The following is a 16,519-nucleotide window of genomic DNA, read 5'->3' as shown; positions in this document are numbered from 1 at the left end:
AAAAACAGAAAGAAAGAAAAGAAAAGAAAAAAGAAAAAGAAAAAAAGAAAAAAGAAAAAAGAAAAAATGAAAAAAAGAAAAGAATGAAATTAGATTTTTATTTTCTTTATTTTATAGTATATATAAAAATAAACTCCAAATAGATTCACATTTTAAAATAAGAATGGGAGCTATTGAACTTCTGGAAGCAAACAAAAAAAGAGGCTTTCTGCTATTTTCAGTGCAGTGTGCTTTTGGATATGATTCTCAAAGTACAGGAAATGAAATTAGAAAGAGGGAATTAAGTCAAACCAAAGTCACTAGAAAGCAAGGAAAACAACCACACAGGAAAAGAGAAAGCCTATTGCAACCAATACATGTAAACGCTTACCATTCAAAACACATAAGAAATCCATAGAAACAAAACAAATAGCCAAGTTTTAAAACTTACAAAGCACCCAATTAGACATTTCTCAAAAGAAGATACGTAAATGACTGACAGGACTATGAAAAGGTTACAGAACATCTTCAGCCATAAGGCAAACAGCCACTGAAGTCAACAATTTCAGAAAGAACTCAGACTCATACATCCCTTCTTTCTATCTTTAATGTCACAAAGCCAATTTCATTTCATTTCATAAAAAATCTAGAATACTCAAGGACCAATACATTCTCCAGGCTTATTTAATTTCTTCCACCAATTCCTCAGACACAGGAAGTTGCACAAGTAACAAGTCTTCTGGAACCCCAATGTAGATTCAGCACTTGGGTGACACATACATGGCCGGCTAGTCCCGCTTCTAAGAAACACAATCATTTTGGCTCTTCGGTGGCTATACTACATATAAAATGAATTTTGCCAAAGTAAAACTTTGAAGCAAAGCTCTCTCCATTAGCACCCTTCCCTACTCTTCCCTTTCATCCATTTTTCTTTCATGGACTCACGAAGGCATAGTTTGGCACCATCTTCCTAAGAAAGGGACTTTGCATAGGTAGAGAAGGAATTCAGGGACATTATTAGGAAGCACAGTGAAGGCTCCAAGTCCCACAGATGAGTCACATGAAGAAAAAAAGAAAGGGCAGGGTCTGTTTGAATTTGAAAGATTTAGAAGTGTATCATAGAGTTTAGAATCTAACTTGAACAGCTTATAGAAAGCTATGACCATGCACAAATGAGACAGACATAGCAGTGGAGCACATCCAAACTGTACATGTGGACCATTGCACAGACACAGTATTTAAAAGGGTAACCAAGGAATACAAGTAGGAAGGGGAAACCAAAATATTTCATGCAGAAGTGGTGAAAGAATTGGGAATACATTTGCCTTAAAATATCATAAGGCAATTAGGAAGCCTCACTAGGTCCCCAGGAGGACATGGCCTATCCGGAAGGAGTTAAATATACTGTAATCTTTTTCATGTTTAAGAAAATTAGAGTATGAGACTGGAGGAAAAAATGACTTAGAATCCTCCAAGGACTGTATGGCCTATAGAGAATGGGAGTTCTTTTGGTGTCTAGAAGGAGGCGGGGGTACACTTCATTTTATGAGGTGCAGAAGAATGAGCCTGGGGTACATTCAAGAATGGCAGCTTTTTTAAATGAATAAACATACAAATAAGTAAATGGAACAATCTGTTGAGACTAAGTCTTTCTTTGTGGGCCATCTGGTTCATATCAATTAGCGCACACTTATTTTATTTGATCTTTTAATAGGCAAGCTGGCAAAAGGCTCCTAATGCAACTATAATGTGAAACTGTTAAGGAACATACATAAAATGCTTACCCTGCAGAACTTAAAAAAGAAAAATTATAGCATGTGCTTGTGAATAGAACATTAATTAATGCAGTCAGTTGTGTGTGCATGTATGGCTGTGCGCACGTGTGTGTGTGCATGTGTATGTATATATACCTGTATAGAGATATGCAACATCTGGAATGTATTATAGACAAATAATATTATTTAAAATATTTATGTATCTCGGTGTTGACTAACAACATTCTAAATGGTGTCATGGAAGAGTCAGGAGAAGACAGTAGGCTATCTCTTAAAGGCACACACTAGAGTTTATACATAAATGCTCTTAAGATTTTAAAATATAATAGGTCAAATTTCAAGGGTATTTTCTGTGGTGAAGAAAAAACTATCTATCTTTGCTGTATTTTAAAATCCCTATCTGAAGTGCTTAGCTTCCAGCTAGCAAGTATATACGTAATACTGTCCCTCATTCTTAATTATTCCATAATCAGAGTTTCCTCTTGCTTTTCTTGTTTTTCCTTTGCTAAATAATGAAGGCTTTGGGTTTTGCTTGCTGGTTTGTTTGATGTTAAGGATTTGTATATAATATGTGATTGGATTATTAAACTATTCAGATGCTTTCCTCAGAGTGATTATTCAGATGAGTTTTCCTCAACCCCCTTCTCAAACTCCTTCAAAATGTCTCCAAAGCTAGAATTGCATTAGAACAGTATTTCCTTAGTGAATGACAGGACGACAGGAACAGTAGTTATAATGAGCATATTGTGTTAAGGGGAATTCAATGTGACTTTATAAGTTGGAAGTTTGCCTCATACACTTAAAGGTGACTTCAGAACATAAAACATTATCATTTTCTCAGAATGGTGTTAATTTAATATATTGATTGAGAATTGCAATTCTATTTAGTGATGGGATTATCTAATTTCAAAGCACTGGAATATAATAAAATATTTAACATTGCCATTCTATTGAACATAACTTAAAATTCATTTTATATTTCAGAATCATAGTTTTTCAGGATAATAATTATGAGAAATAATTATCATATATACAATCTAATACATCAAATATATGTGTGTATCTATAGATACAAGAAATTGAGCTCAATTTGTACAGCTTGTTTAACGGATACAGGAAAAGTGTCCTCATTCTTTGAAATGTTCAGAAGGCTGCTCATTTCCTCATGCCTTCCATTTAATGGGGTGGAAAGTGGGAACACTCTGAAGTTCTTGGGTTACGATATTGTTTTGTCGTACACACAGCCTGACTCATGATTGTGGTCTCCAGATTAAAATCTCAACATCCAAGAACATGTAATTGTGTAATTATAGCTCCTTCTACCACACTCTAATTGGGGTAATTGTGACTACTAACCTATCTTGGAAGCAGAAAAAACCTGAAGCTTTTATCTAAGTGACCATAAAGGTTTTTATTTAGCCAGACACCCAATTTTATAAGGATTTTTTACAAGGTAAGTAGTAGCCTTAACTATTTCCAAATATTTGCTTTCAACCATAAATACAGATATATGTATTATTATAGATTCAACCATAGTTGAATCTTCCTTTAAAAATAGAACTGAAGGAAAGGTTCTTTAACAAGTTGGCAGCATACCCAACTGCCCTCCCAAGCTCTAGTCCAACACTTTCTCCTCTACTCCAGTGTATGATACTGGACATTGAAATTAATTCACCTAAAAAATTTCAAAACTTCCAAAATGCCAACACACTGACTGGAAACTCGTGATTTTCGAATGAAAGAGCTTTTGAGCTTAGGAATGAATGAACAGGAAAAGCGCAGTTGTGTTTAGAAAGAGTCTTTATAATAGTCCAAAGCAGAATTTATTAGGTTATTCCCTCTTAATGAGTCCTATATAATATGCTCTCAGTTAATAAACTAAAGATATCTTCACAGCTGTCAAGCCGACTGATGCTGACTGAGAATGATGCTAAACACTGGGGTGTCTGAGGCTAGCAGGCAGATCTGACCCACATTTTAGGAGGAAGTTTCCATAAATTGTATGACACATGGTTGTAGTCTTCAAAGAGCAACCGTGTGTGTTCTCACAGGATGCCAGTTTTCTCTGGCAAGGCAACATTTACAGCTCTAACACAGGGTAACCTGAGTGGAGATTTTCAGAGCTGGGGCGTCGGGCCTGTTCCTCTTGCCAATCATTTCACACAAGGTGTTTCTGTTTCTATCCTTGGTGGCCTAGGATGAGGCAATAGTAATTGACTCAATAAAATATCCATTCAGAGGTAATTTGTAGAGGAGCTGTACATGCGCCTAGAGTCTTGGTAAGCCATTGGGGCTGAGGATGCCCTGCTCTGCTATTCTTCCCTCACCATGGCGACTGCCTGACTTGAACTGCCTCCCTCTGAAAAGTAAGACTTGCTGAAAATTGATTAAAGTTACAGGATTAAGAGTGGTTGAGGGTTTGATTAAGAAATACACATTAGGCAGACAGGCATACACCATGAGCTAAGAAAATTTGCCTGCTGCTTATCCAACACCTCTTAATGAAATTTCTTTCTTTCTTTCTTTCTTTTTTTTTTTTTTTTGATTAAACTGTTCCTGCATATTGCAATTTGTAATTCTTCTTTGGGTTAACTTCTACCTTCAAAATTCTAGAATACATTATTAAACTATCTTTAATTAGCCACATTCATTTTCTCTTTTTCTAATTATAGTCATTGGAGAGGTGTGTGCTATGATACCGATGCAGAGATTCAGGACAACCTGCAAAAGTCTGTTCTCTCCTTCCACTGTGTAGGTGTCAGGAAGCCAACTCAGAGCTCCTGGCTTGGCTGCAAATACTTGAGCAGCTGAACCAGTCACTCGTCTCACTATCTGCTGTATACCTAAGAGCTCCTTTTCCCTCAGATGAATGTCATGGATATTTTTCATGTTCTTTGGCTAATATGCTTTATATTGTTATCTGTATTATAGTAATTTAGATATTTGGCATATGCAATTCGCACGGATGATTGCTGTATGGCATGCAGTTATCAGAGGGAGCTCTGCTTCATTCAGCTCAACAGTTTTGGACTCACATAAACCTTTGGCAAAATAAAGCATCTACACATTTGTTGACTTAAAAATTATTTGAGGTGTAGCGTGCAAGATGTGGAACACTTAAAACTAAGAGTGTAATAGAGAATGAATGTCAGAATTCATGAACTTCAGGATTCTTGGTGGTGAAAGACACAGAAATATCTACAGATATTTAAATGTATGAAAATATAAGGATCTAGCTTATGGATGCACAAACACTAGTAATAAAAGTAACCTTAAATGTGGCTTGCATAGAGTTCTCGCTAATGTTAATCACACAAATGTTTTTTAAAGGTTCCTGTTCCTTTGGTGATGTGGCTGACATTTTCCAAGAGCTTGATTTTACCCCTTAGTAGGTTAAGATTAGCTTTATTATAAAAACAAACCAAGCTAGTGGGTGCTGAACCATTGTTATACTGCATAATTATACAATCAGTTTGATAATATAATTTGAATAACACTTATTTACTATAGTAACAGTCACCATGAATGTATTTAGTAAAGGTTATAGGAAAGAAGGCACACTCTTTGCCATTTTAGGCCTGGTTGCTTAAATCTCATGTTCACTATGCACATAAGTGGAAATCTTCAGTATTATAAATAATGATAAATTGAGTGGTTTTAAAAGCAGTTTAATTTGAGCACTGCACCTCTGGAGGAAAATATTTTAACTTCATTATTCACCAGAGAGAAAACCAGATTGACTGAAACACACTTACTTCTGAATGAAACACATGTGAGTTGAAAGCAGTGTTTGCAGACATGATGTCCAAGCCTAATGTTCTTAGAGGAAACAAAACATCACACTAACCATTTCCATAAAAAAGGGATGCCTAAATTTATCACTTCACTTAAGTTTAAACATGAGAGAAAATGACTGAAATTAATTTAGTGGGATATTAGGGCATAGATAGCTTTATGATAATTTTATAAGGGAGCGTTTTGTTTAGTTCGCTGAGGTCCAACACGAGACATTAAGTGTATCTTTATGGATAGTGGCATAATCAGACTTTTAAAACACTTTATATATGGATAGGTGCACCTGAGTTCCACATGTGGCTGGTCTGCAGAGGCCAGAAAGGGGCCAGATTCTGAGGAGTGGGGGTTGTAAGCAGTTGTGAGCTGCTGCCCATGGATGCTAAGAACTGAGTCATGGTCCTTCTGCAAGCATTCTTAACCACTAACCATCTCTAACTTAACATAACCCCAGTCTGGTTAAAGAAGTTGACGTCATGGCAATGAAATGAAACTCATGATCCTGGATTGTCCTATGAAGGAGAGAAAGAGAAAATAGAGAGGCAGCTTTAAGAGTTCATAGTTCTCTTGCTGCTAACTTCCCGATGAGGATCGTGGTCTAAGCAACCAGGCCTAAAATGGCAAAGAGTGTGCCTTCTTTCCTATAACCTTTACTAAATACATTCTATCACCGTGGTCATGAAATGAAAGGTCCTTGTAATTTGGAAAGGCATGCTGGAGTTGTATAGGTAAAAAGACATCATGTCTGCCATTTATGATCTTGAAGAGAAGCTTCTTGTGCACACATAGTAATGGAAGAGGAGGAAAGCACATCTGAGAACAGAGTGTCTGCGGACTTTAGCACAGGAATTCTTTATACTCTTTCAAGTTTGTTGGAACATTCTGAAGTGATGCCAAGTAAAAGAAATGAAAAAGAAACAGGTCAGCGACATGAAGTTGGGTAGGACCTGGAATGGTGAGTGAGCCTGTTATGGTGAAAGCGCGCATTCGTACCTTTTAGCAGAAATACGTGAGAAAACAGCATATTTTTAAATGTTTTTCAGGCCAGCAGCTTTACCTTGGGCATTCACATAAACAGCCACATCCATACACAAAGAACTATTGTAATGCAGTTTTATATTTGTAAAAGGACAACTTCATTTCCACATGGGAAAAAATTCTCTCAAGGATATGAGGAGGTGGAGTTCATATACATGAATATAAGTATGTTGTCACCTAGAAAGAATCCGAGCACATCTAATGTGGGAAATCTAAATGATATTAGATTAGATGCCATTTATTCTATATGCTTATGTTAAATTACTTTTTATAGTCAAAAGTCAGACTGAGGTTAGAGATCCTTAACAGAGGTCTGGGTTGGGATCTCAGCACATTGAACCCTGGGAAGCACAAAAAGAGAAAAAAGACAAGGGTAGCAATGTGCGTGCTGTCCTAAACAAGGTGTCTGGTTTATAAAACATCTACATGCTTAGCTCAGAATAAGTAGTGGTGAGAACCTGTAGACCAAGGATATGGTCTGATATTAAGAAGCTATTATATTGTACTACATGACAAAAATCTTTCCCCACTGTTTTTACAAAACATTTCTATATCATGACCCTGCTTTCATTATAAGACACCTAAAACCCTAGATCAAAGACCCAAACATAAAAGCAAGTTATAAAAATGAATGTAAGAAAATATCACTACAAAGAGATTCTTTAAATGATACATGTTCAAGGTATTTTCCCCACCGCTGGCCCATTAAACTAATACTTCCGCAGGTCTTGGGAGAGTAGACTATTACCCATTTAATTTGAGGCATTTAAAAATGATTTAGATTGTCATGCTTTCATAACTGGATGGTACTAAAAGACTACAGAGGATTCCTCTATATACCATTTAAAGAAGGTCATAATCACTGGAGATGTTCCTGAGTTAAAAATCTTCAATAAATCAGTAAATAGCATATGGCAATTGCACAAATATTACTTTTAATGCATTATATTATGTGTTGGATGTACAAACTATCAAGAAGAACAAAAGTGCTCCAAATAATGTAAAAGGTTTTTATGGTCTGTTTACATTACATTAATTACTAATAGCTCCAATTTTAGCTAAGACAGAAACAAACAGTTACACTATGACACTGTTAGAAAATGGGGCTTTATAACATGAGGCTTAGGGGGTCTTTTCAGGTAGAAACAAGATGAAGTCAGTCAGCCCCAATATCTAGACTCTCAGCAAGAAGGAAAAGGTGAAGTCTAAAGGTTAAATAAAAAAAATATTGTTAACTAAATCATTTTGTAACATATTCAAATACATTCAAAGAAATAAAAAAATCCAAATACAGTTTGAATATTACTTGAAATATAGAAACATTTTAATAAAATAAACAAACTAAGTCCTTCAGTGATTATAATTTTTCCACTTCAAGTTCATGCTAACAATTCCTGGAGTCTAACAGTAATCTGGAATCACATGTCACCACACCATTTAGATTTGAAATGTGTGCAACTCTTTTTAAGGCTTATGCTTAATGTTCTCCATACCAACAAATGAAAGGCATGAAAATAGACTTTGATTATAAGGTGGATTAAAGAATTTATTTTATCCAAAATATTTAATTAATACATCTATCATTTATTTATTTATTTATTTATTGCCAGAAGCCAGAACTCACTATGCATTGATACTAGCCCAGATTTCTCTTTTCTTCAAAAACGCTTACTGTTCTATTTTCTGGCATTTTGACAACACAAGCACACTTAAAAATAAGCTTGCCTTATAAATGTATAATTTTGATTTTGTTTCTTAAGGAGCCTGCATAACTATTACTGATCTACCTCTCTTAAAAAGTTTAAACACTATGTCATATAATCTTGCTTACTCTGTAATAATACTATTGAGAATAATTTAATAAGATGGCTTTCTTTCTCATAAGGAAGGGGATGTAAGATACTGCATACATGGAACAGCAAACATGACAGGGGTCAGCGTGCATCATGTTTCCATCAGGATTACTGGAAGTATTTGTAGTTACAGAATTACAGTAGCTGAAGAGCACATTATGTAGGTTATGTAGTATGCATATTTGTAATTGATTCCTAAAGCACTATGCTCAATATACATACATCTATCTATCTATCTCATGGTTGGAGCACAGACGTTACAGGGTCATGCTGCCATTCAAAGTAAGGTGCTGTATTTTATTATAATCGAGTGGCATCCAAAATGCAATATATTGCTATGAAAATGCAAAGTTTTCACAGATCAGCAATTATGAATTGCATTGGTCACAATGAAATGGTGTTGTATTTCATACAAATGGAAATGGTTTATCATAAATATATAGACCAATATATAACATTGAAGAACAAGAAGCAGAAAGGAAATAATGCTCTTGCATAAAGGTCGATGCGCTTGGCTGCTGTTGGGATGACAGGCTTGGCAGGTGGAGGCTTCTTGTTCTTTGCCTGTGGTTTCCCAAGTCCATTGTTGACTTCAATGGGTTTCCCATAGCAGTCATAATTGGATAATTCAAAATCTCTTGGTAAGCTTCCAACAATGCTGAAGTCATTGGATCTCAGATCAGACTTGGAAGTACAAACTTTTTTGCATCTGGTCTCACCAACCTGAGCACAGAAATGAAAGATGATGTAGCAGAATTTAATATAGCATTATTGGTACTATATCTATCCAAAAAGACATTTTAAAATTGAGTTTGTAAATTAGCAGGAATAATAGTCAACTGATCAACCAACCAGAACAATTGAACATTTAAGAAAGCTCTGATACTTTGCCCAAATAACAAGGTTCATAGGATTGAATGAACTTTTTATTAATTTATACCAAGAAATAAAGCATGAATCAACATTAATTTAGGTTACTATTTAGGTTGTAAAGCTTTTTCAGTTTAAACACTAAGAAAAACAAATCTGTCCTTGGTCCAGAGAAAATATTAATTTAAGTGTAAATTCAGTGCTTTCATTTTTGCCTTCTTGTTTCTGAATAAAATTGCAGATTAATTAATGATGGAGCCATTTGTCCTGCAGTGAGACTGATGGCCTCTGAATCACAGCCATCAAAAATCCATATTACTTAAATAGCTACTTACAGCAGTAAGGAGAGCATGACTTCAATGTCATGACAAGCACATAATAAAGAGTTCCCAGAAGCTGTCACCGTCCCACACTTGACACACTGGAAGCTCTCTGTGATATTATGCTCGGCTCCCACATTCAGAACATGGCACAGTGCACATGTGCCCTGTGTGTGTAAGGCATTCATGACAGCACCGCCAAAGAGAAAGCAAGATTGGTTTCCCGCCTACAAAGGACTGTCAAACCTCCTTTAAGAAGTCATGACTTGCTCACTAGTTGGTGGATCTCTTTTTGTTCCATTCATCGGAGATTTTACACACTTTCTTTGCTATTTTGAACTCATTACTAATTCAAATGCCTATAGGGCAGGAGAAAAGACTTTATAATAGAATGCCCTCTACACAAGTTCTTACGTAGCCATATGAACCACCTAAGTAAGACAGGAGTCCTACTCAGCACATTCTTAATTTGTTCGAATCCTAAATGCATCAGTTTCCCATTGTTCCATGCATCTCATTTACTCTTAGAGTATACACTGTCCCCTCTGCCATGTGCTGATTACAGAAATGAGGCAGCATAAAGACGAAGCTGTCAGCAGCAGCAACAACAACAACAAAAAGCCTATAAAACTGTAATATTTTCTGATTGAACCTCTAAAATTTTGTGTATGTGGTTCATGTAAAAGCCAATGATTTTTGTATAGAACTTTTACAACTAAAGATAAGGTATCTTCTTTAGATGTTAAAAAGATGTCCAGAGGAAACAATTTAGACAGATTTTACTGAATCTCAACCAATGCTACTTTTTAAACATACCTTTACCATAAAAAAAAAGAGCTCCCATGGTCAGAAACCAACTTTCGTTCATTAAATTACTGAAGAGTGTGAGCATGGGGACTGTTTTGTCGTTTTTTTCATGAGCTCATTGTGTATGACAAGTGTGGAGTGTTAGGAGAAAGTTGATGATAACAACAAAGTGCAGCATTTTTATAAATGAGAAGAGAAACGTATAATAGAAAGACACATCACCTACCAAAATGCTGAAAGCTGGCTACGCCATCACCATCTTTGTGTCTTTGTGGAGAGCAGCCTGATAGTCAGGTACATGGATGAAAACATAATTTTGCACTACAACCACAAGTATATTTTCTATAAACTCTTCTCCTGAAATCTGGGTTATATTTTTGTGGTTTTAGTCACATGTTTCCTTAGCAATCATATTATTATCTTTTAAATTGGCCTTTAGGTTTTTGACAATTCAAAGATTATTATGCCTCTATTGCTATTTAGATTAAAATTAGTGACTTATTGAAAATAATTGGGAATTTGTTGTGTTTTCAAAAGCAAAATACATGGAAACAAGTGGATTATGCCTCTAAAGCTATAATTATTTATGTATTTTGTCATAGAATGGTGTTAGATTTAAAAAGAATTAATCTCTGTTTTCATTTTATTTCACATGTTAACATGTACCAACTCCGTAAATTTACCAAGTTGTAGATTACTGTAAAATTATTGGGTGTATTCATAGTAAATTATTCGGCATCTCATGTCGTTGATAAAGGCATGATAAGGGGGTGTCAGGAGGCTCGACAAAGAGGATGAAAATGGCAGGAGTTCAACACTGAGAGGCAACAGAATGGCAGGGACTATGGTTAGAAAATCACTTGGGAACATCGCTCCACCAGGCTCCTGTTTGCGTTTCTGGAAGAAATAAATACATGCTACAGGAGCAAAGGAGCGCATTAGTCTCTCTAACCAAATCCCCACATGTAGAAGCACTCCCTACAGTCTCTCAGGTCTGCTCAGTGCCAGCACCTTCTGAGGCTTTGATGGCACAGAAACCATGGTCAAACCCTGGGGAAGGGAAGTACAATTTTTTTGAAAATAATTTTCCTGGTGCATGATAAAAGTGAGAAAAGTGCTGAAGCAGAAGTGGTGTCCTAAGCCTACAGTCACAGCCCTCAGGAGGCTAACTCTGGGGGCCGCATACTGCATTGCTGGACAGCTTTAATCATTAGTCAGGTGACGTGTCTGTGGGTCTGCGGAACACAATGGACCTCTGCTTCTGGAAGAAGAGAGTGGGCTTCACCTTCTTTTCTCTTACTGGGTTTCATGGAAACCCTACCTTTTATAGTGAAATGACTTTAAGGGAAGAAGCAAGCAGCAAGAGGTAGAAAAATGAATAGTGGACTGGAAAGGAAAAAAATATGTGGGAGGGGTAAGGAAGAAGGGCAGGAGGAACAGGAGAGAGGAGGAGAAGGAAGACCATCACAAGAAGCACTGTAAAGGTGTAGGGCAGGGGCCAGACCCTGGGCCTCCAAACCCATGGAGTCACACAGTGATGCAGTCAATCAATGTCTTTTTCCTTACATGTTTCTGACTTGGAGTTGTAGATGTATCAACAGGTATAGACAAAGCATCCCCAAGGGAGCCTGCTCTGTCTAAACAAAGGGAAAAAAATAGAACAACCTAACAATTCATAAAATGTTGAGCCTATAATTTAGCAACTATTCCATCCAAATCTTCCTCCCCCCATCTCTCTCTCTCTCTCTCTCTCTCTCTCTCTCTCTCACACACACACACACACACACACACACACGCACACGCACACGCACACATACACACATACACACATACACACACACACTCACACACACAAATAATCTTTTCTACACACACCAACAAAAGCTGTAGGAAGGCTGCAGCTGTAGTCTTTGACGGCTATAATAAATCCCACATCCCCACAGAAATGGTGTGAGACATGGTCACTGGCAGATGGTCCTCCCACACTGAAGACCTGAGGAGCCCATGGAGACAGGAAACCAAGCAGTCACATGTGCTGTGCCTAGGCAGACTGCATAGGGAACTGAGTCCTCTCTTTCCACTCAGCAGGAGAAAGTGGCCTTCCCTTAGTGATGTGGAACTTAAATTTCTACTTGATTTCTACATCAAATCTGTCCATGCCCCTGGTAGGACATTTAAAGCCACTAAAACAAGAGCTTTGAATATAATTCAGAGTCTCATAAAATGTTTAAGATTTGGCAGCCATTCTAGGGGATCTCTCAAACTGAATGAAAAAACATAGTCAAAGTTATTTCCAAGATATCAAATCTTCAAAAATTGGGAACAATACTAAAGCATCTATAACCAATATGCTTGTAAAAATGAATCTATGACCAACATGCTTTTAAAAACTGAAAACCTAGACTATCTCAGCAAGAAACAGGAACTGACATGAGAAAACACATATATATTCACCAAGCAGAAGTGTGAGCCTGCAAAGTTCATAGCAAGAAAAATCCTGGCTGAATCAACATGGGAGAGCAGAGGAAAGAACTGGGTAAATGGTGAGGTCTAAGGAAGATAATTACCTTCTAAGTGTAAAGAAGGCAATCTCAGTCAAATCTAGAGATTAGTTTCATTACATACAGGAAAAAGAACCAGAATGTTTATTTCCCATGGAAAGGCATAAAGAAGAAAGTGCCCACCGTACTTGTGAGGCACTAAATGAAAACAACTGTTATCCTACAGTCCTATAACCAAAGAAAACAGCAATCATGAATAAAGAAGAAAACAAAGCACTTGCAGATAGCAGAAGAGAATTCACCTGCATCTCTTCAGTATTTATTTAGAATCATGGATATCAGGATTATGATTTTTAATACTTTTTAGATATAATGTATAAAAATCAGGTGATAAGAACTATATATGAATATATATATATATATATATTCTTTTTATCTTTTTTTCTTTTTTTATTGGATATATTCTTTATTCACATTTCAAATGTTATCCCCATTCTCACTTCCCCCCTTCCAGGTAGCCCCTATCCCATTCTCCCTTCCCCTACTTCTATTAGGTTGTTCCTCCACCCACCCCACTCCGACCTCCCCACCCTTGATTCCCTTACAATGGGGCATCTATTGAGCCTTCATAGGACCAAGGACCTCTCCTCCCATTTATGCCTGACAAGGCCATCTTTGCAACATATGCAGTTGGAACCTTATGTAGTCCTTGGTTGATGGCTTAGTCCCTGGGGGTTCTGGGGGATCTGGTTGGTTGATATTGCTGTTCTTCCTATGATGTTGTAAACCCCTTCAGCTCCTTTAGTCCTTTCTCTAACTCCTCCATTGGGGACCCTGCATTCAGTCCAATGGTTGGCTGTGAGCATCTACCTCTGTATTTGTAAGGTTCTGGTAGTGCCTCTCAGCAGACAGCCATATTAGGCTCCTTTCAGCAAGCATTTCTTGGCACCCACAATAGTGTCGGGGTTTGGTGACTGTATATGAGATGATTCCCCAGGTGGTGCAGTCTCTAGATACCTTTCCTTCAGTCTCTGCTCTACACTTTATCTACACATTTGCTTCTGTGAGTATTATGTTCCTGGGCATATACTCAGAAGATGCTCCAACATGTAATAAAGACACATGCTCCACTATGTTCACAGCAGCCTTATTTATAACAGCCAGAAGCTGGAAAGAACCCAGATGTCCTTTAACAGAGGAATGAATACAGAAAATGTGGTATATTTACACAATAGCTGAATAATACTATTCAGCTATTAAGAACGATAAATTCATGAAATTCTTCTGCAAATGGATGGGACTAAAAATTATCATCCTGAGTGAGGTAAGCCAATCACAAAAGAACACACATGGTATGCACTCACTGATAAGTGGATATTAGCCCAGAAGCTCTGAATATCCAAGACACAATCCACAGACCACAGGAAGCTCAAGAAGAATGAAGACCAAAGTGTGAGTTATTTGGTTCTTCTGAGAAGATATATTTATAATCTTATTTATAGTGCTATAGTAATGTAATGTGGAGTACACAGCTAGATGTCTATGTCACTAGGGCTCTGCTAAAATGTCAAGGAATTTTCTGTCTGTTGCTCAGATTGGGTAATGTCTCTGTAGAGTTTACAGCTCACCAATTCTTTCCTCTGGTTCTTTCCAGCTTCTGGCTGTTATAAATAAGGCTGCTGTGAACATAGTGGAGCATGTGTCCTTATTACAATTCCTTCCGGATTGATTTTCTCGCTGTCTTTCTCAGATGGCAGAAGACAGTTCACCAGCATACCAAACAAAATAGTGAATATGTGGAAAAAAATAAACATAACTGTGGAACACTAGAGTATAAGGAAGAATACAGTAAACACACACACACACTCAAACAGCCACAAAAAATAAGTAGCATAGGAAGAATTAGCTTGCTCTTCTGTCTAAAACTTCTATATGTAGCATATTTTCTAAAATTCCATGTAGGAGGGCAGTTGGGGGTGGTAAACACACAGGGCACCAATGGGCCAGAACATGGTCAAAGTAGGCACAGTGTTCATGGATGTGAGATAAATGGATCTATTAGTCTCCTGGAGAGTTTACAACCATTAACTCTGTGGAAATAACCTTCTAGCTGACTTTTCTTCCCAAACAGTGAACATCAAGCAAGGCTCTGAGAGTAAGAACACAGGTAACTTTAATCTGCTAAATAGCAAGTTGTTCTGGAAGCAATTGCTTGAATCTATTTTTAAGTCAATGATTCGTGACAAGGCAGGGCAAAGGGCAGAAAGGCTCTTCAGGCCTTCTCTAGCTGTAATAGATAGGCTTGAAAGATCCTTACCTGCGTGCTGAGAGTGTCTGTGGGCCAGCCATCCAGTTGGTAAGGGATCTGCTGACAAACCACGGGAAGCTTCTTAACACAGTAGGAATGGGAAAGTAACTGACCAACAGCATGGCTCCCCTAGCCTCAGAGCTGCCTGAAGGTCTGCGCAAACCCATAAGTCACTTGGCTTCTCACTAATGTTTATATAGTGAGGTATACACTCTTGAAATATCTCTCCATCCAATGATGAGCCAGTAAAGTTGTGATTTTAAGGAATTAGGTTTTCCTAAGAATTCCTTAGCATGCTTAATGTTTTCGGAGAGTGCTTCCCAAAACCTCTGCTGGACTCAGTTTGGTTTCATCTTTTGGAAATAAGTGCCAGTCCCACCATTTAGTTCACACAGTGTCTCCTTCCTGGCACCGAAGAGGATGGGCAGACCACTTCCACAGAGCACGCCCACCGTTCATTCCGCTCTTACCTGCAATGTGCTGATATGCACAGGGGTTCCCGTGCCGTTGACAGTATTCTTCTTAGCTGCGTTCCCACCTTTCCCATCCGCTTGCTCAGCCTTAGCGATCCTGGCCTTCTCAGCTTCAACCCTTTTGGGATTGTTCAGCATCACTTGGACAACAGCATACTCCACAAGAGAGGCAAACCCAAAGAGCAGGCAGGCAATGAGCCACACATCCAACGCCTTCACATAAGACACTTTGGGAAGCTCCGCTGCAAGCGTGGTGCACTCCGAGGCCAAGCTGAGCACGGAGAAGATGCCTAGAAACAGGAGAACTGGCTGGGTTTATCTCTGGGAAACGCTTCACCACCATGGCTCGTTCACTACTGAGCTCTGGTGACTTTCAATAGACTACAAGCAATCCTTAGGTGTCTTTAAGGATCAAACACTGGGAGAAATGATATTGTACTATGTGAAGTAGTAACTGTGGCTGGAAATATTTGTAAGTAGGCATCATTTAAAAACAAATGGTTTTAAACCAAGGTTTGGATTTGATTTGAGGATTAATCATGTCAGAAACCCCGAGAGTGTCTCTGAGAGAACTAATGAGCTCTGTGATGTATTTGTTTTGGATTTCTTGGCTTTGTTTTTGTAAAGATTTTTATTTGTAGGAGGAATTTCACCCACAAACAAGAATAAAGCACATAAATTTTTGATAAGTGTTTTGTTTGTTGTTTGTTTGTTTGTTTTGTTTTGTTTACAATATAATGCCTAGCGGAGAAGATAAAGTTTAGAGCATTCCTATTCATCTCAGAAAGAATATCTCAGCTTTT

At 37.6% G+C, this 16,519-nt stretch overlaps 1 protein-coding gene and 1 long non-coding RNA gene across 8 annotated transcripts in view; one reads left to right on the top strand and one right to left on the bottom strand.

Moving 5' to 3' along the window:
* LOC127683238 (uncharacterized) overlaps window positions 1–16,519 on the top strand; it is a 701,246-nt gene that overhangs the window by 634,953 nt on the left and 49,774 nt on the right. The window lies entirely within an intron of this gene.
* Window positions 8,824–16,519, bottom strand: part of Glrb (glycine receptor beta) — a 74,298-nt gene continuing 66,602 nt past the window's right edge. For 2 of the 6 annotated variants that reach the window (XM_052180314.1, XM_052180315.1), the window contains 2 exons: window positions 15,714–16,006; window positions 8,824–9,160 (listed from right to left, as the gene is read on the bottom strand). In XM_052180314.1, coding sequence (XP_052036274.1) covers window positions 8,867–9,160; window positions 15,714–16,006 — 587 coding nt within the window. In that variant the 3' untranslated portion in view covers window positions 8,824–8,866. Of the gene's footprint in view, window positions 9,161–15,252; window positions 15,325–15,713; window positions 16,007–16,519 lie in introns of all 6 variants that reach the window. The other 4 variants (XM_052180311.1, XM_052180312.1, XM_052180313.1 and 1 more) reach the window with 4 other exon arrangements.

The sequence above is a fragment of the Apodemus sylvaticus genome, chromosome 4 (genome assembly GCF_947179515.1).
Source record: "Apodemus sylvaticus chromosome 4, mApoSyl1.1, whole genome shotgun sequence".
NCBI classification, from domain to species: Eukaryota; Metazoa; Chordata; class Mammalia; order Rodentia; family Muridae; genus Apodemus; species Apodemus sylvaticus.
This window is presented reverse-complemented; position numbering and strand designations above follow the sequence as displayed.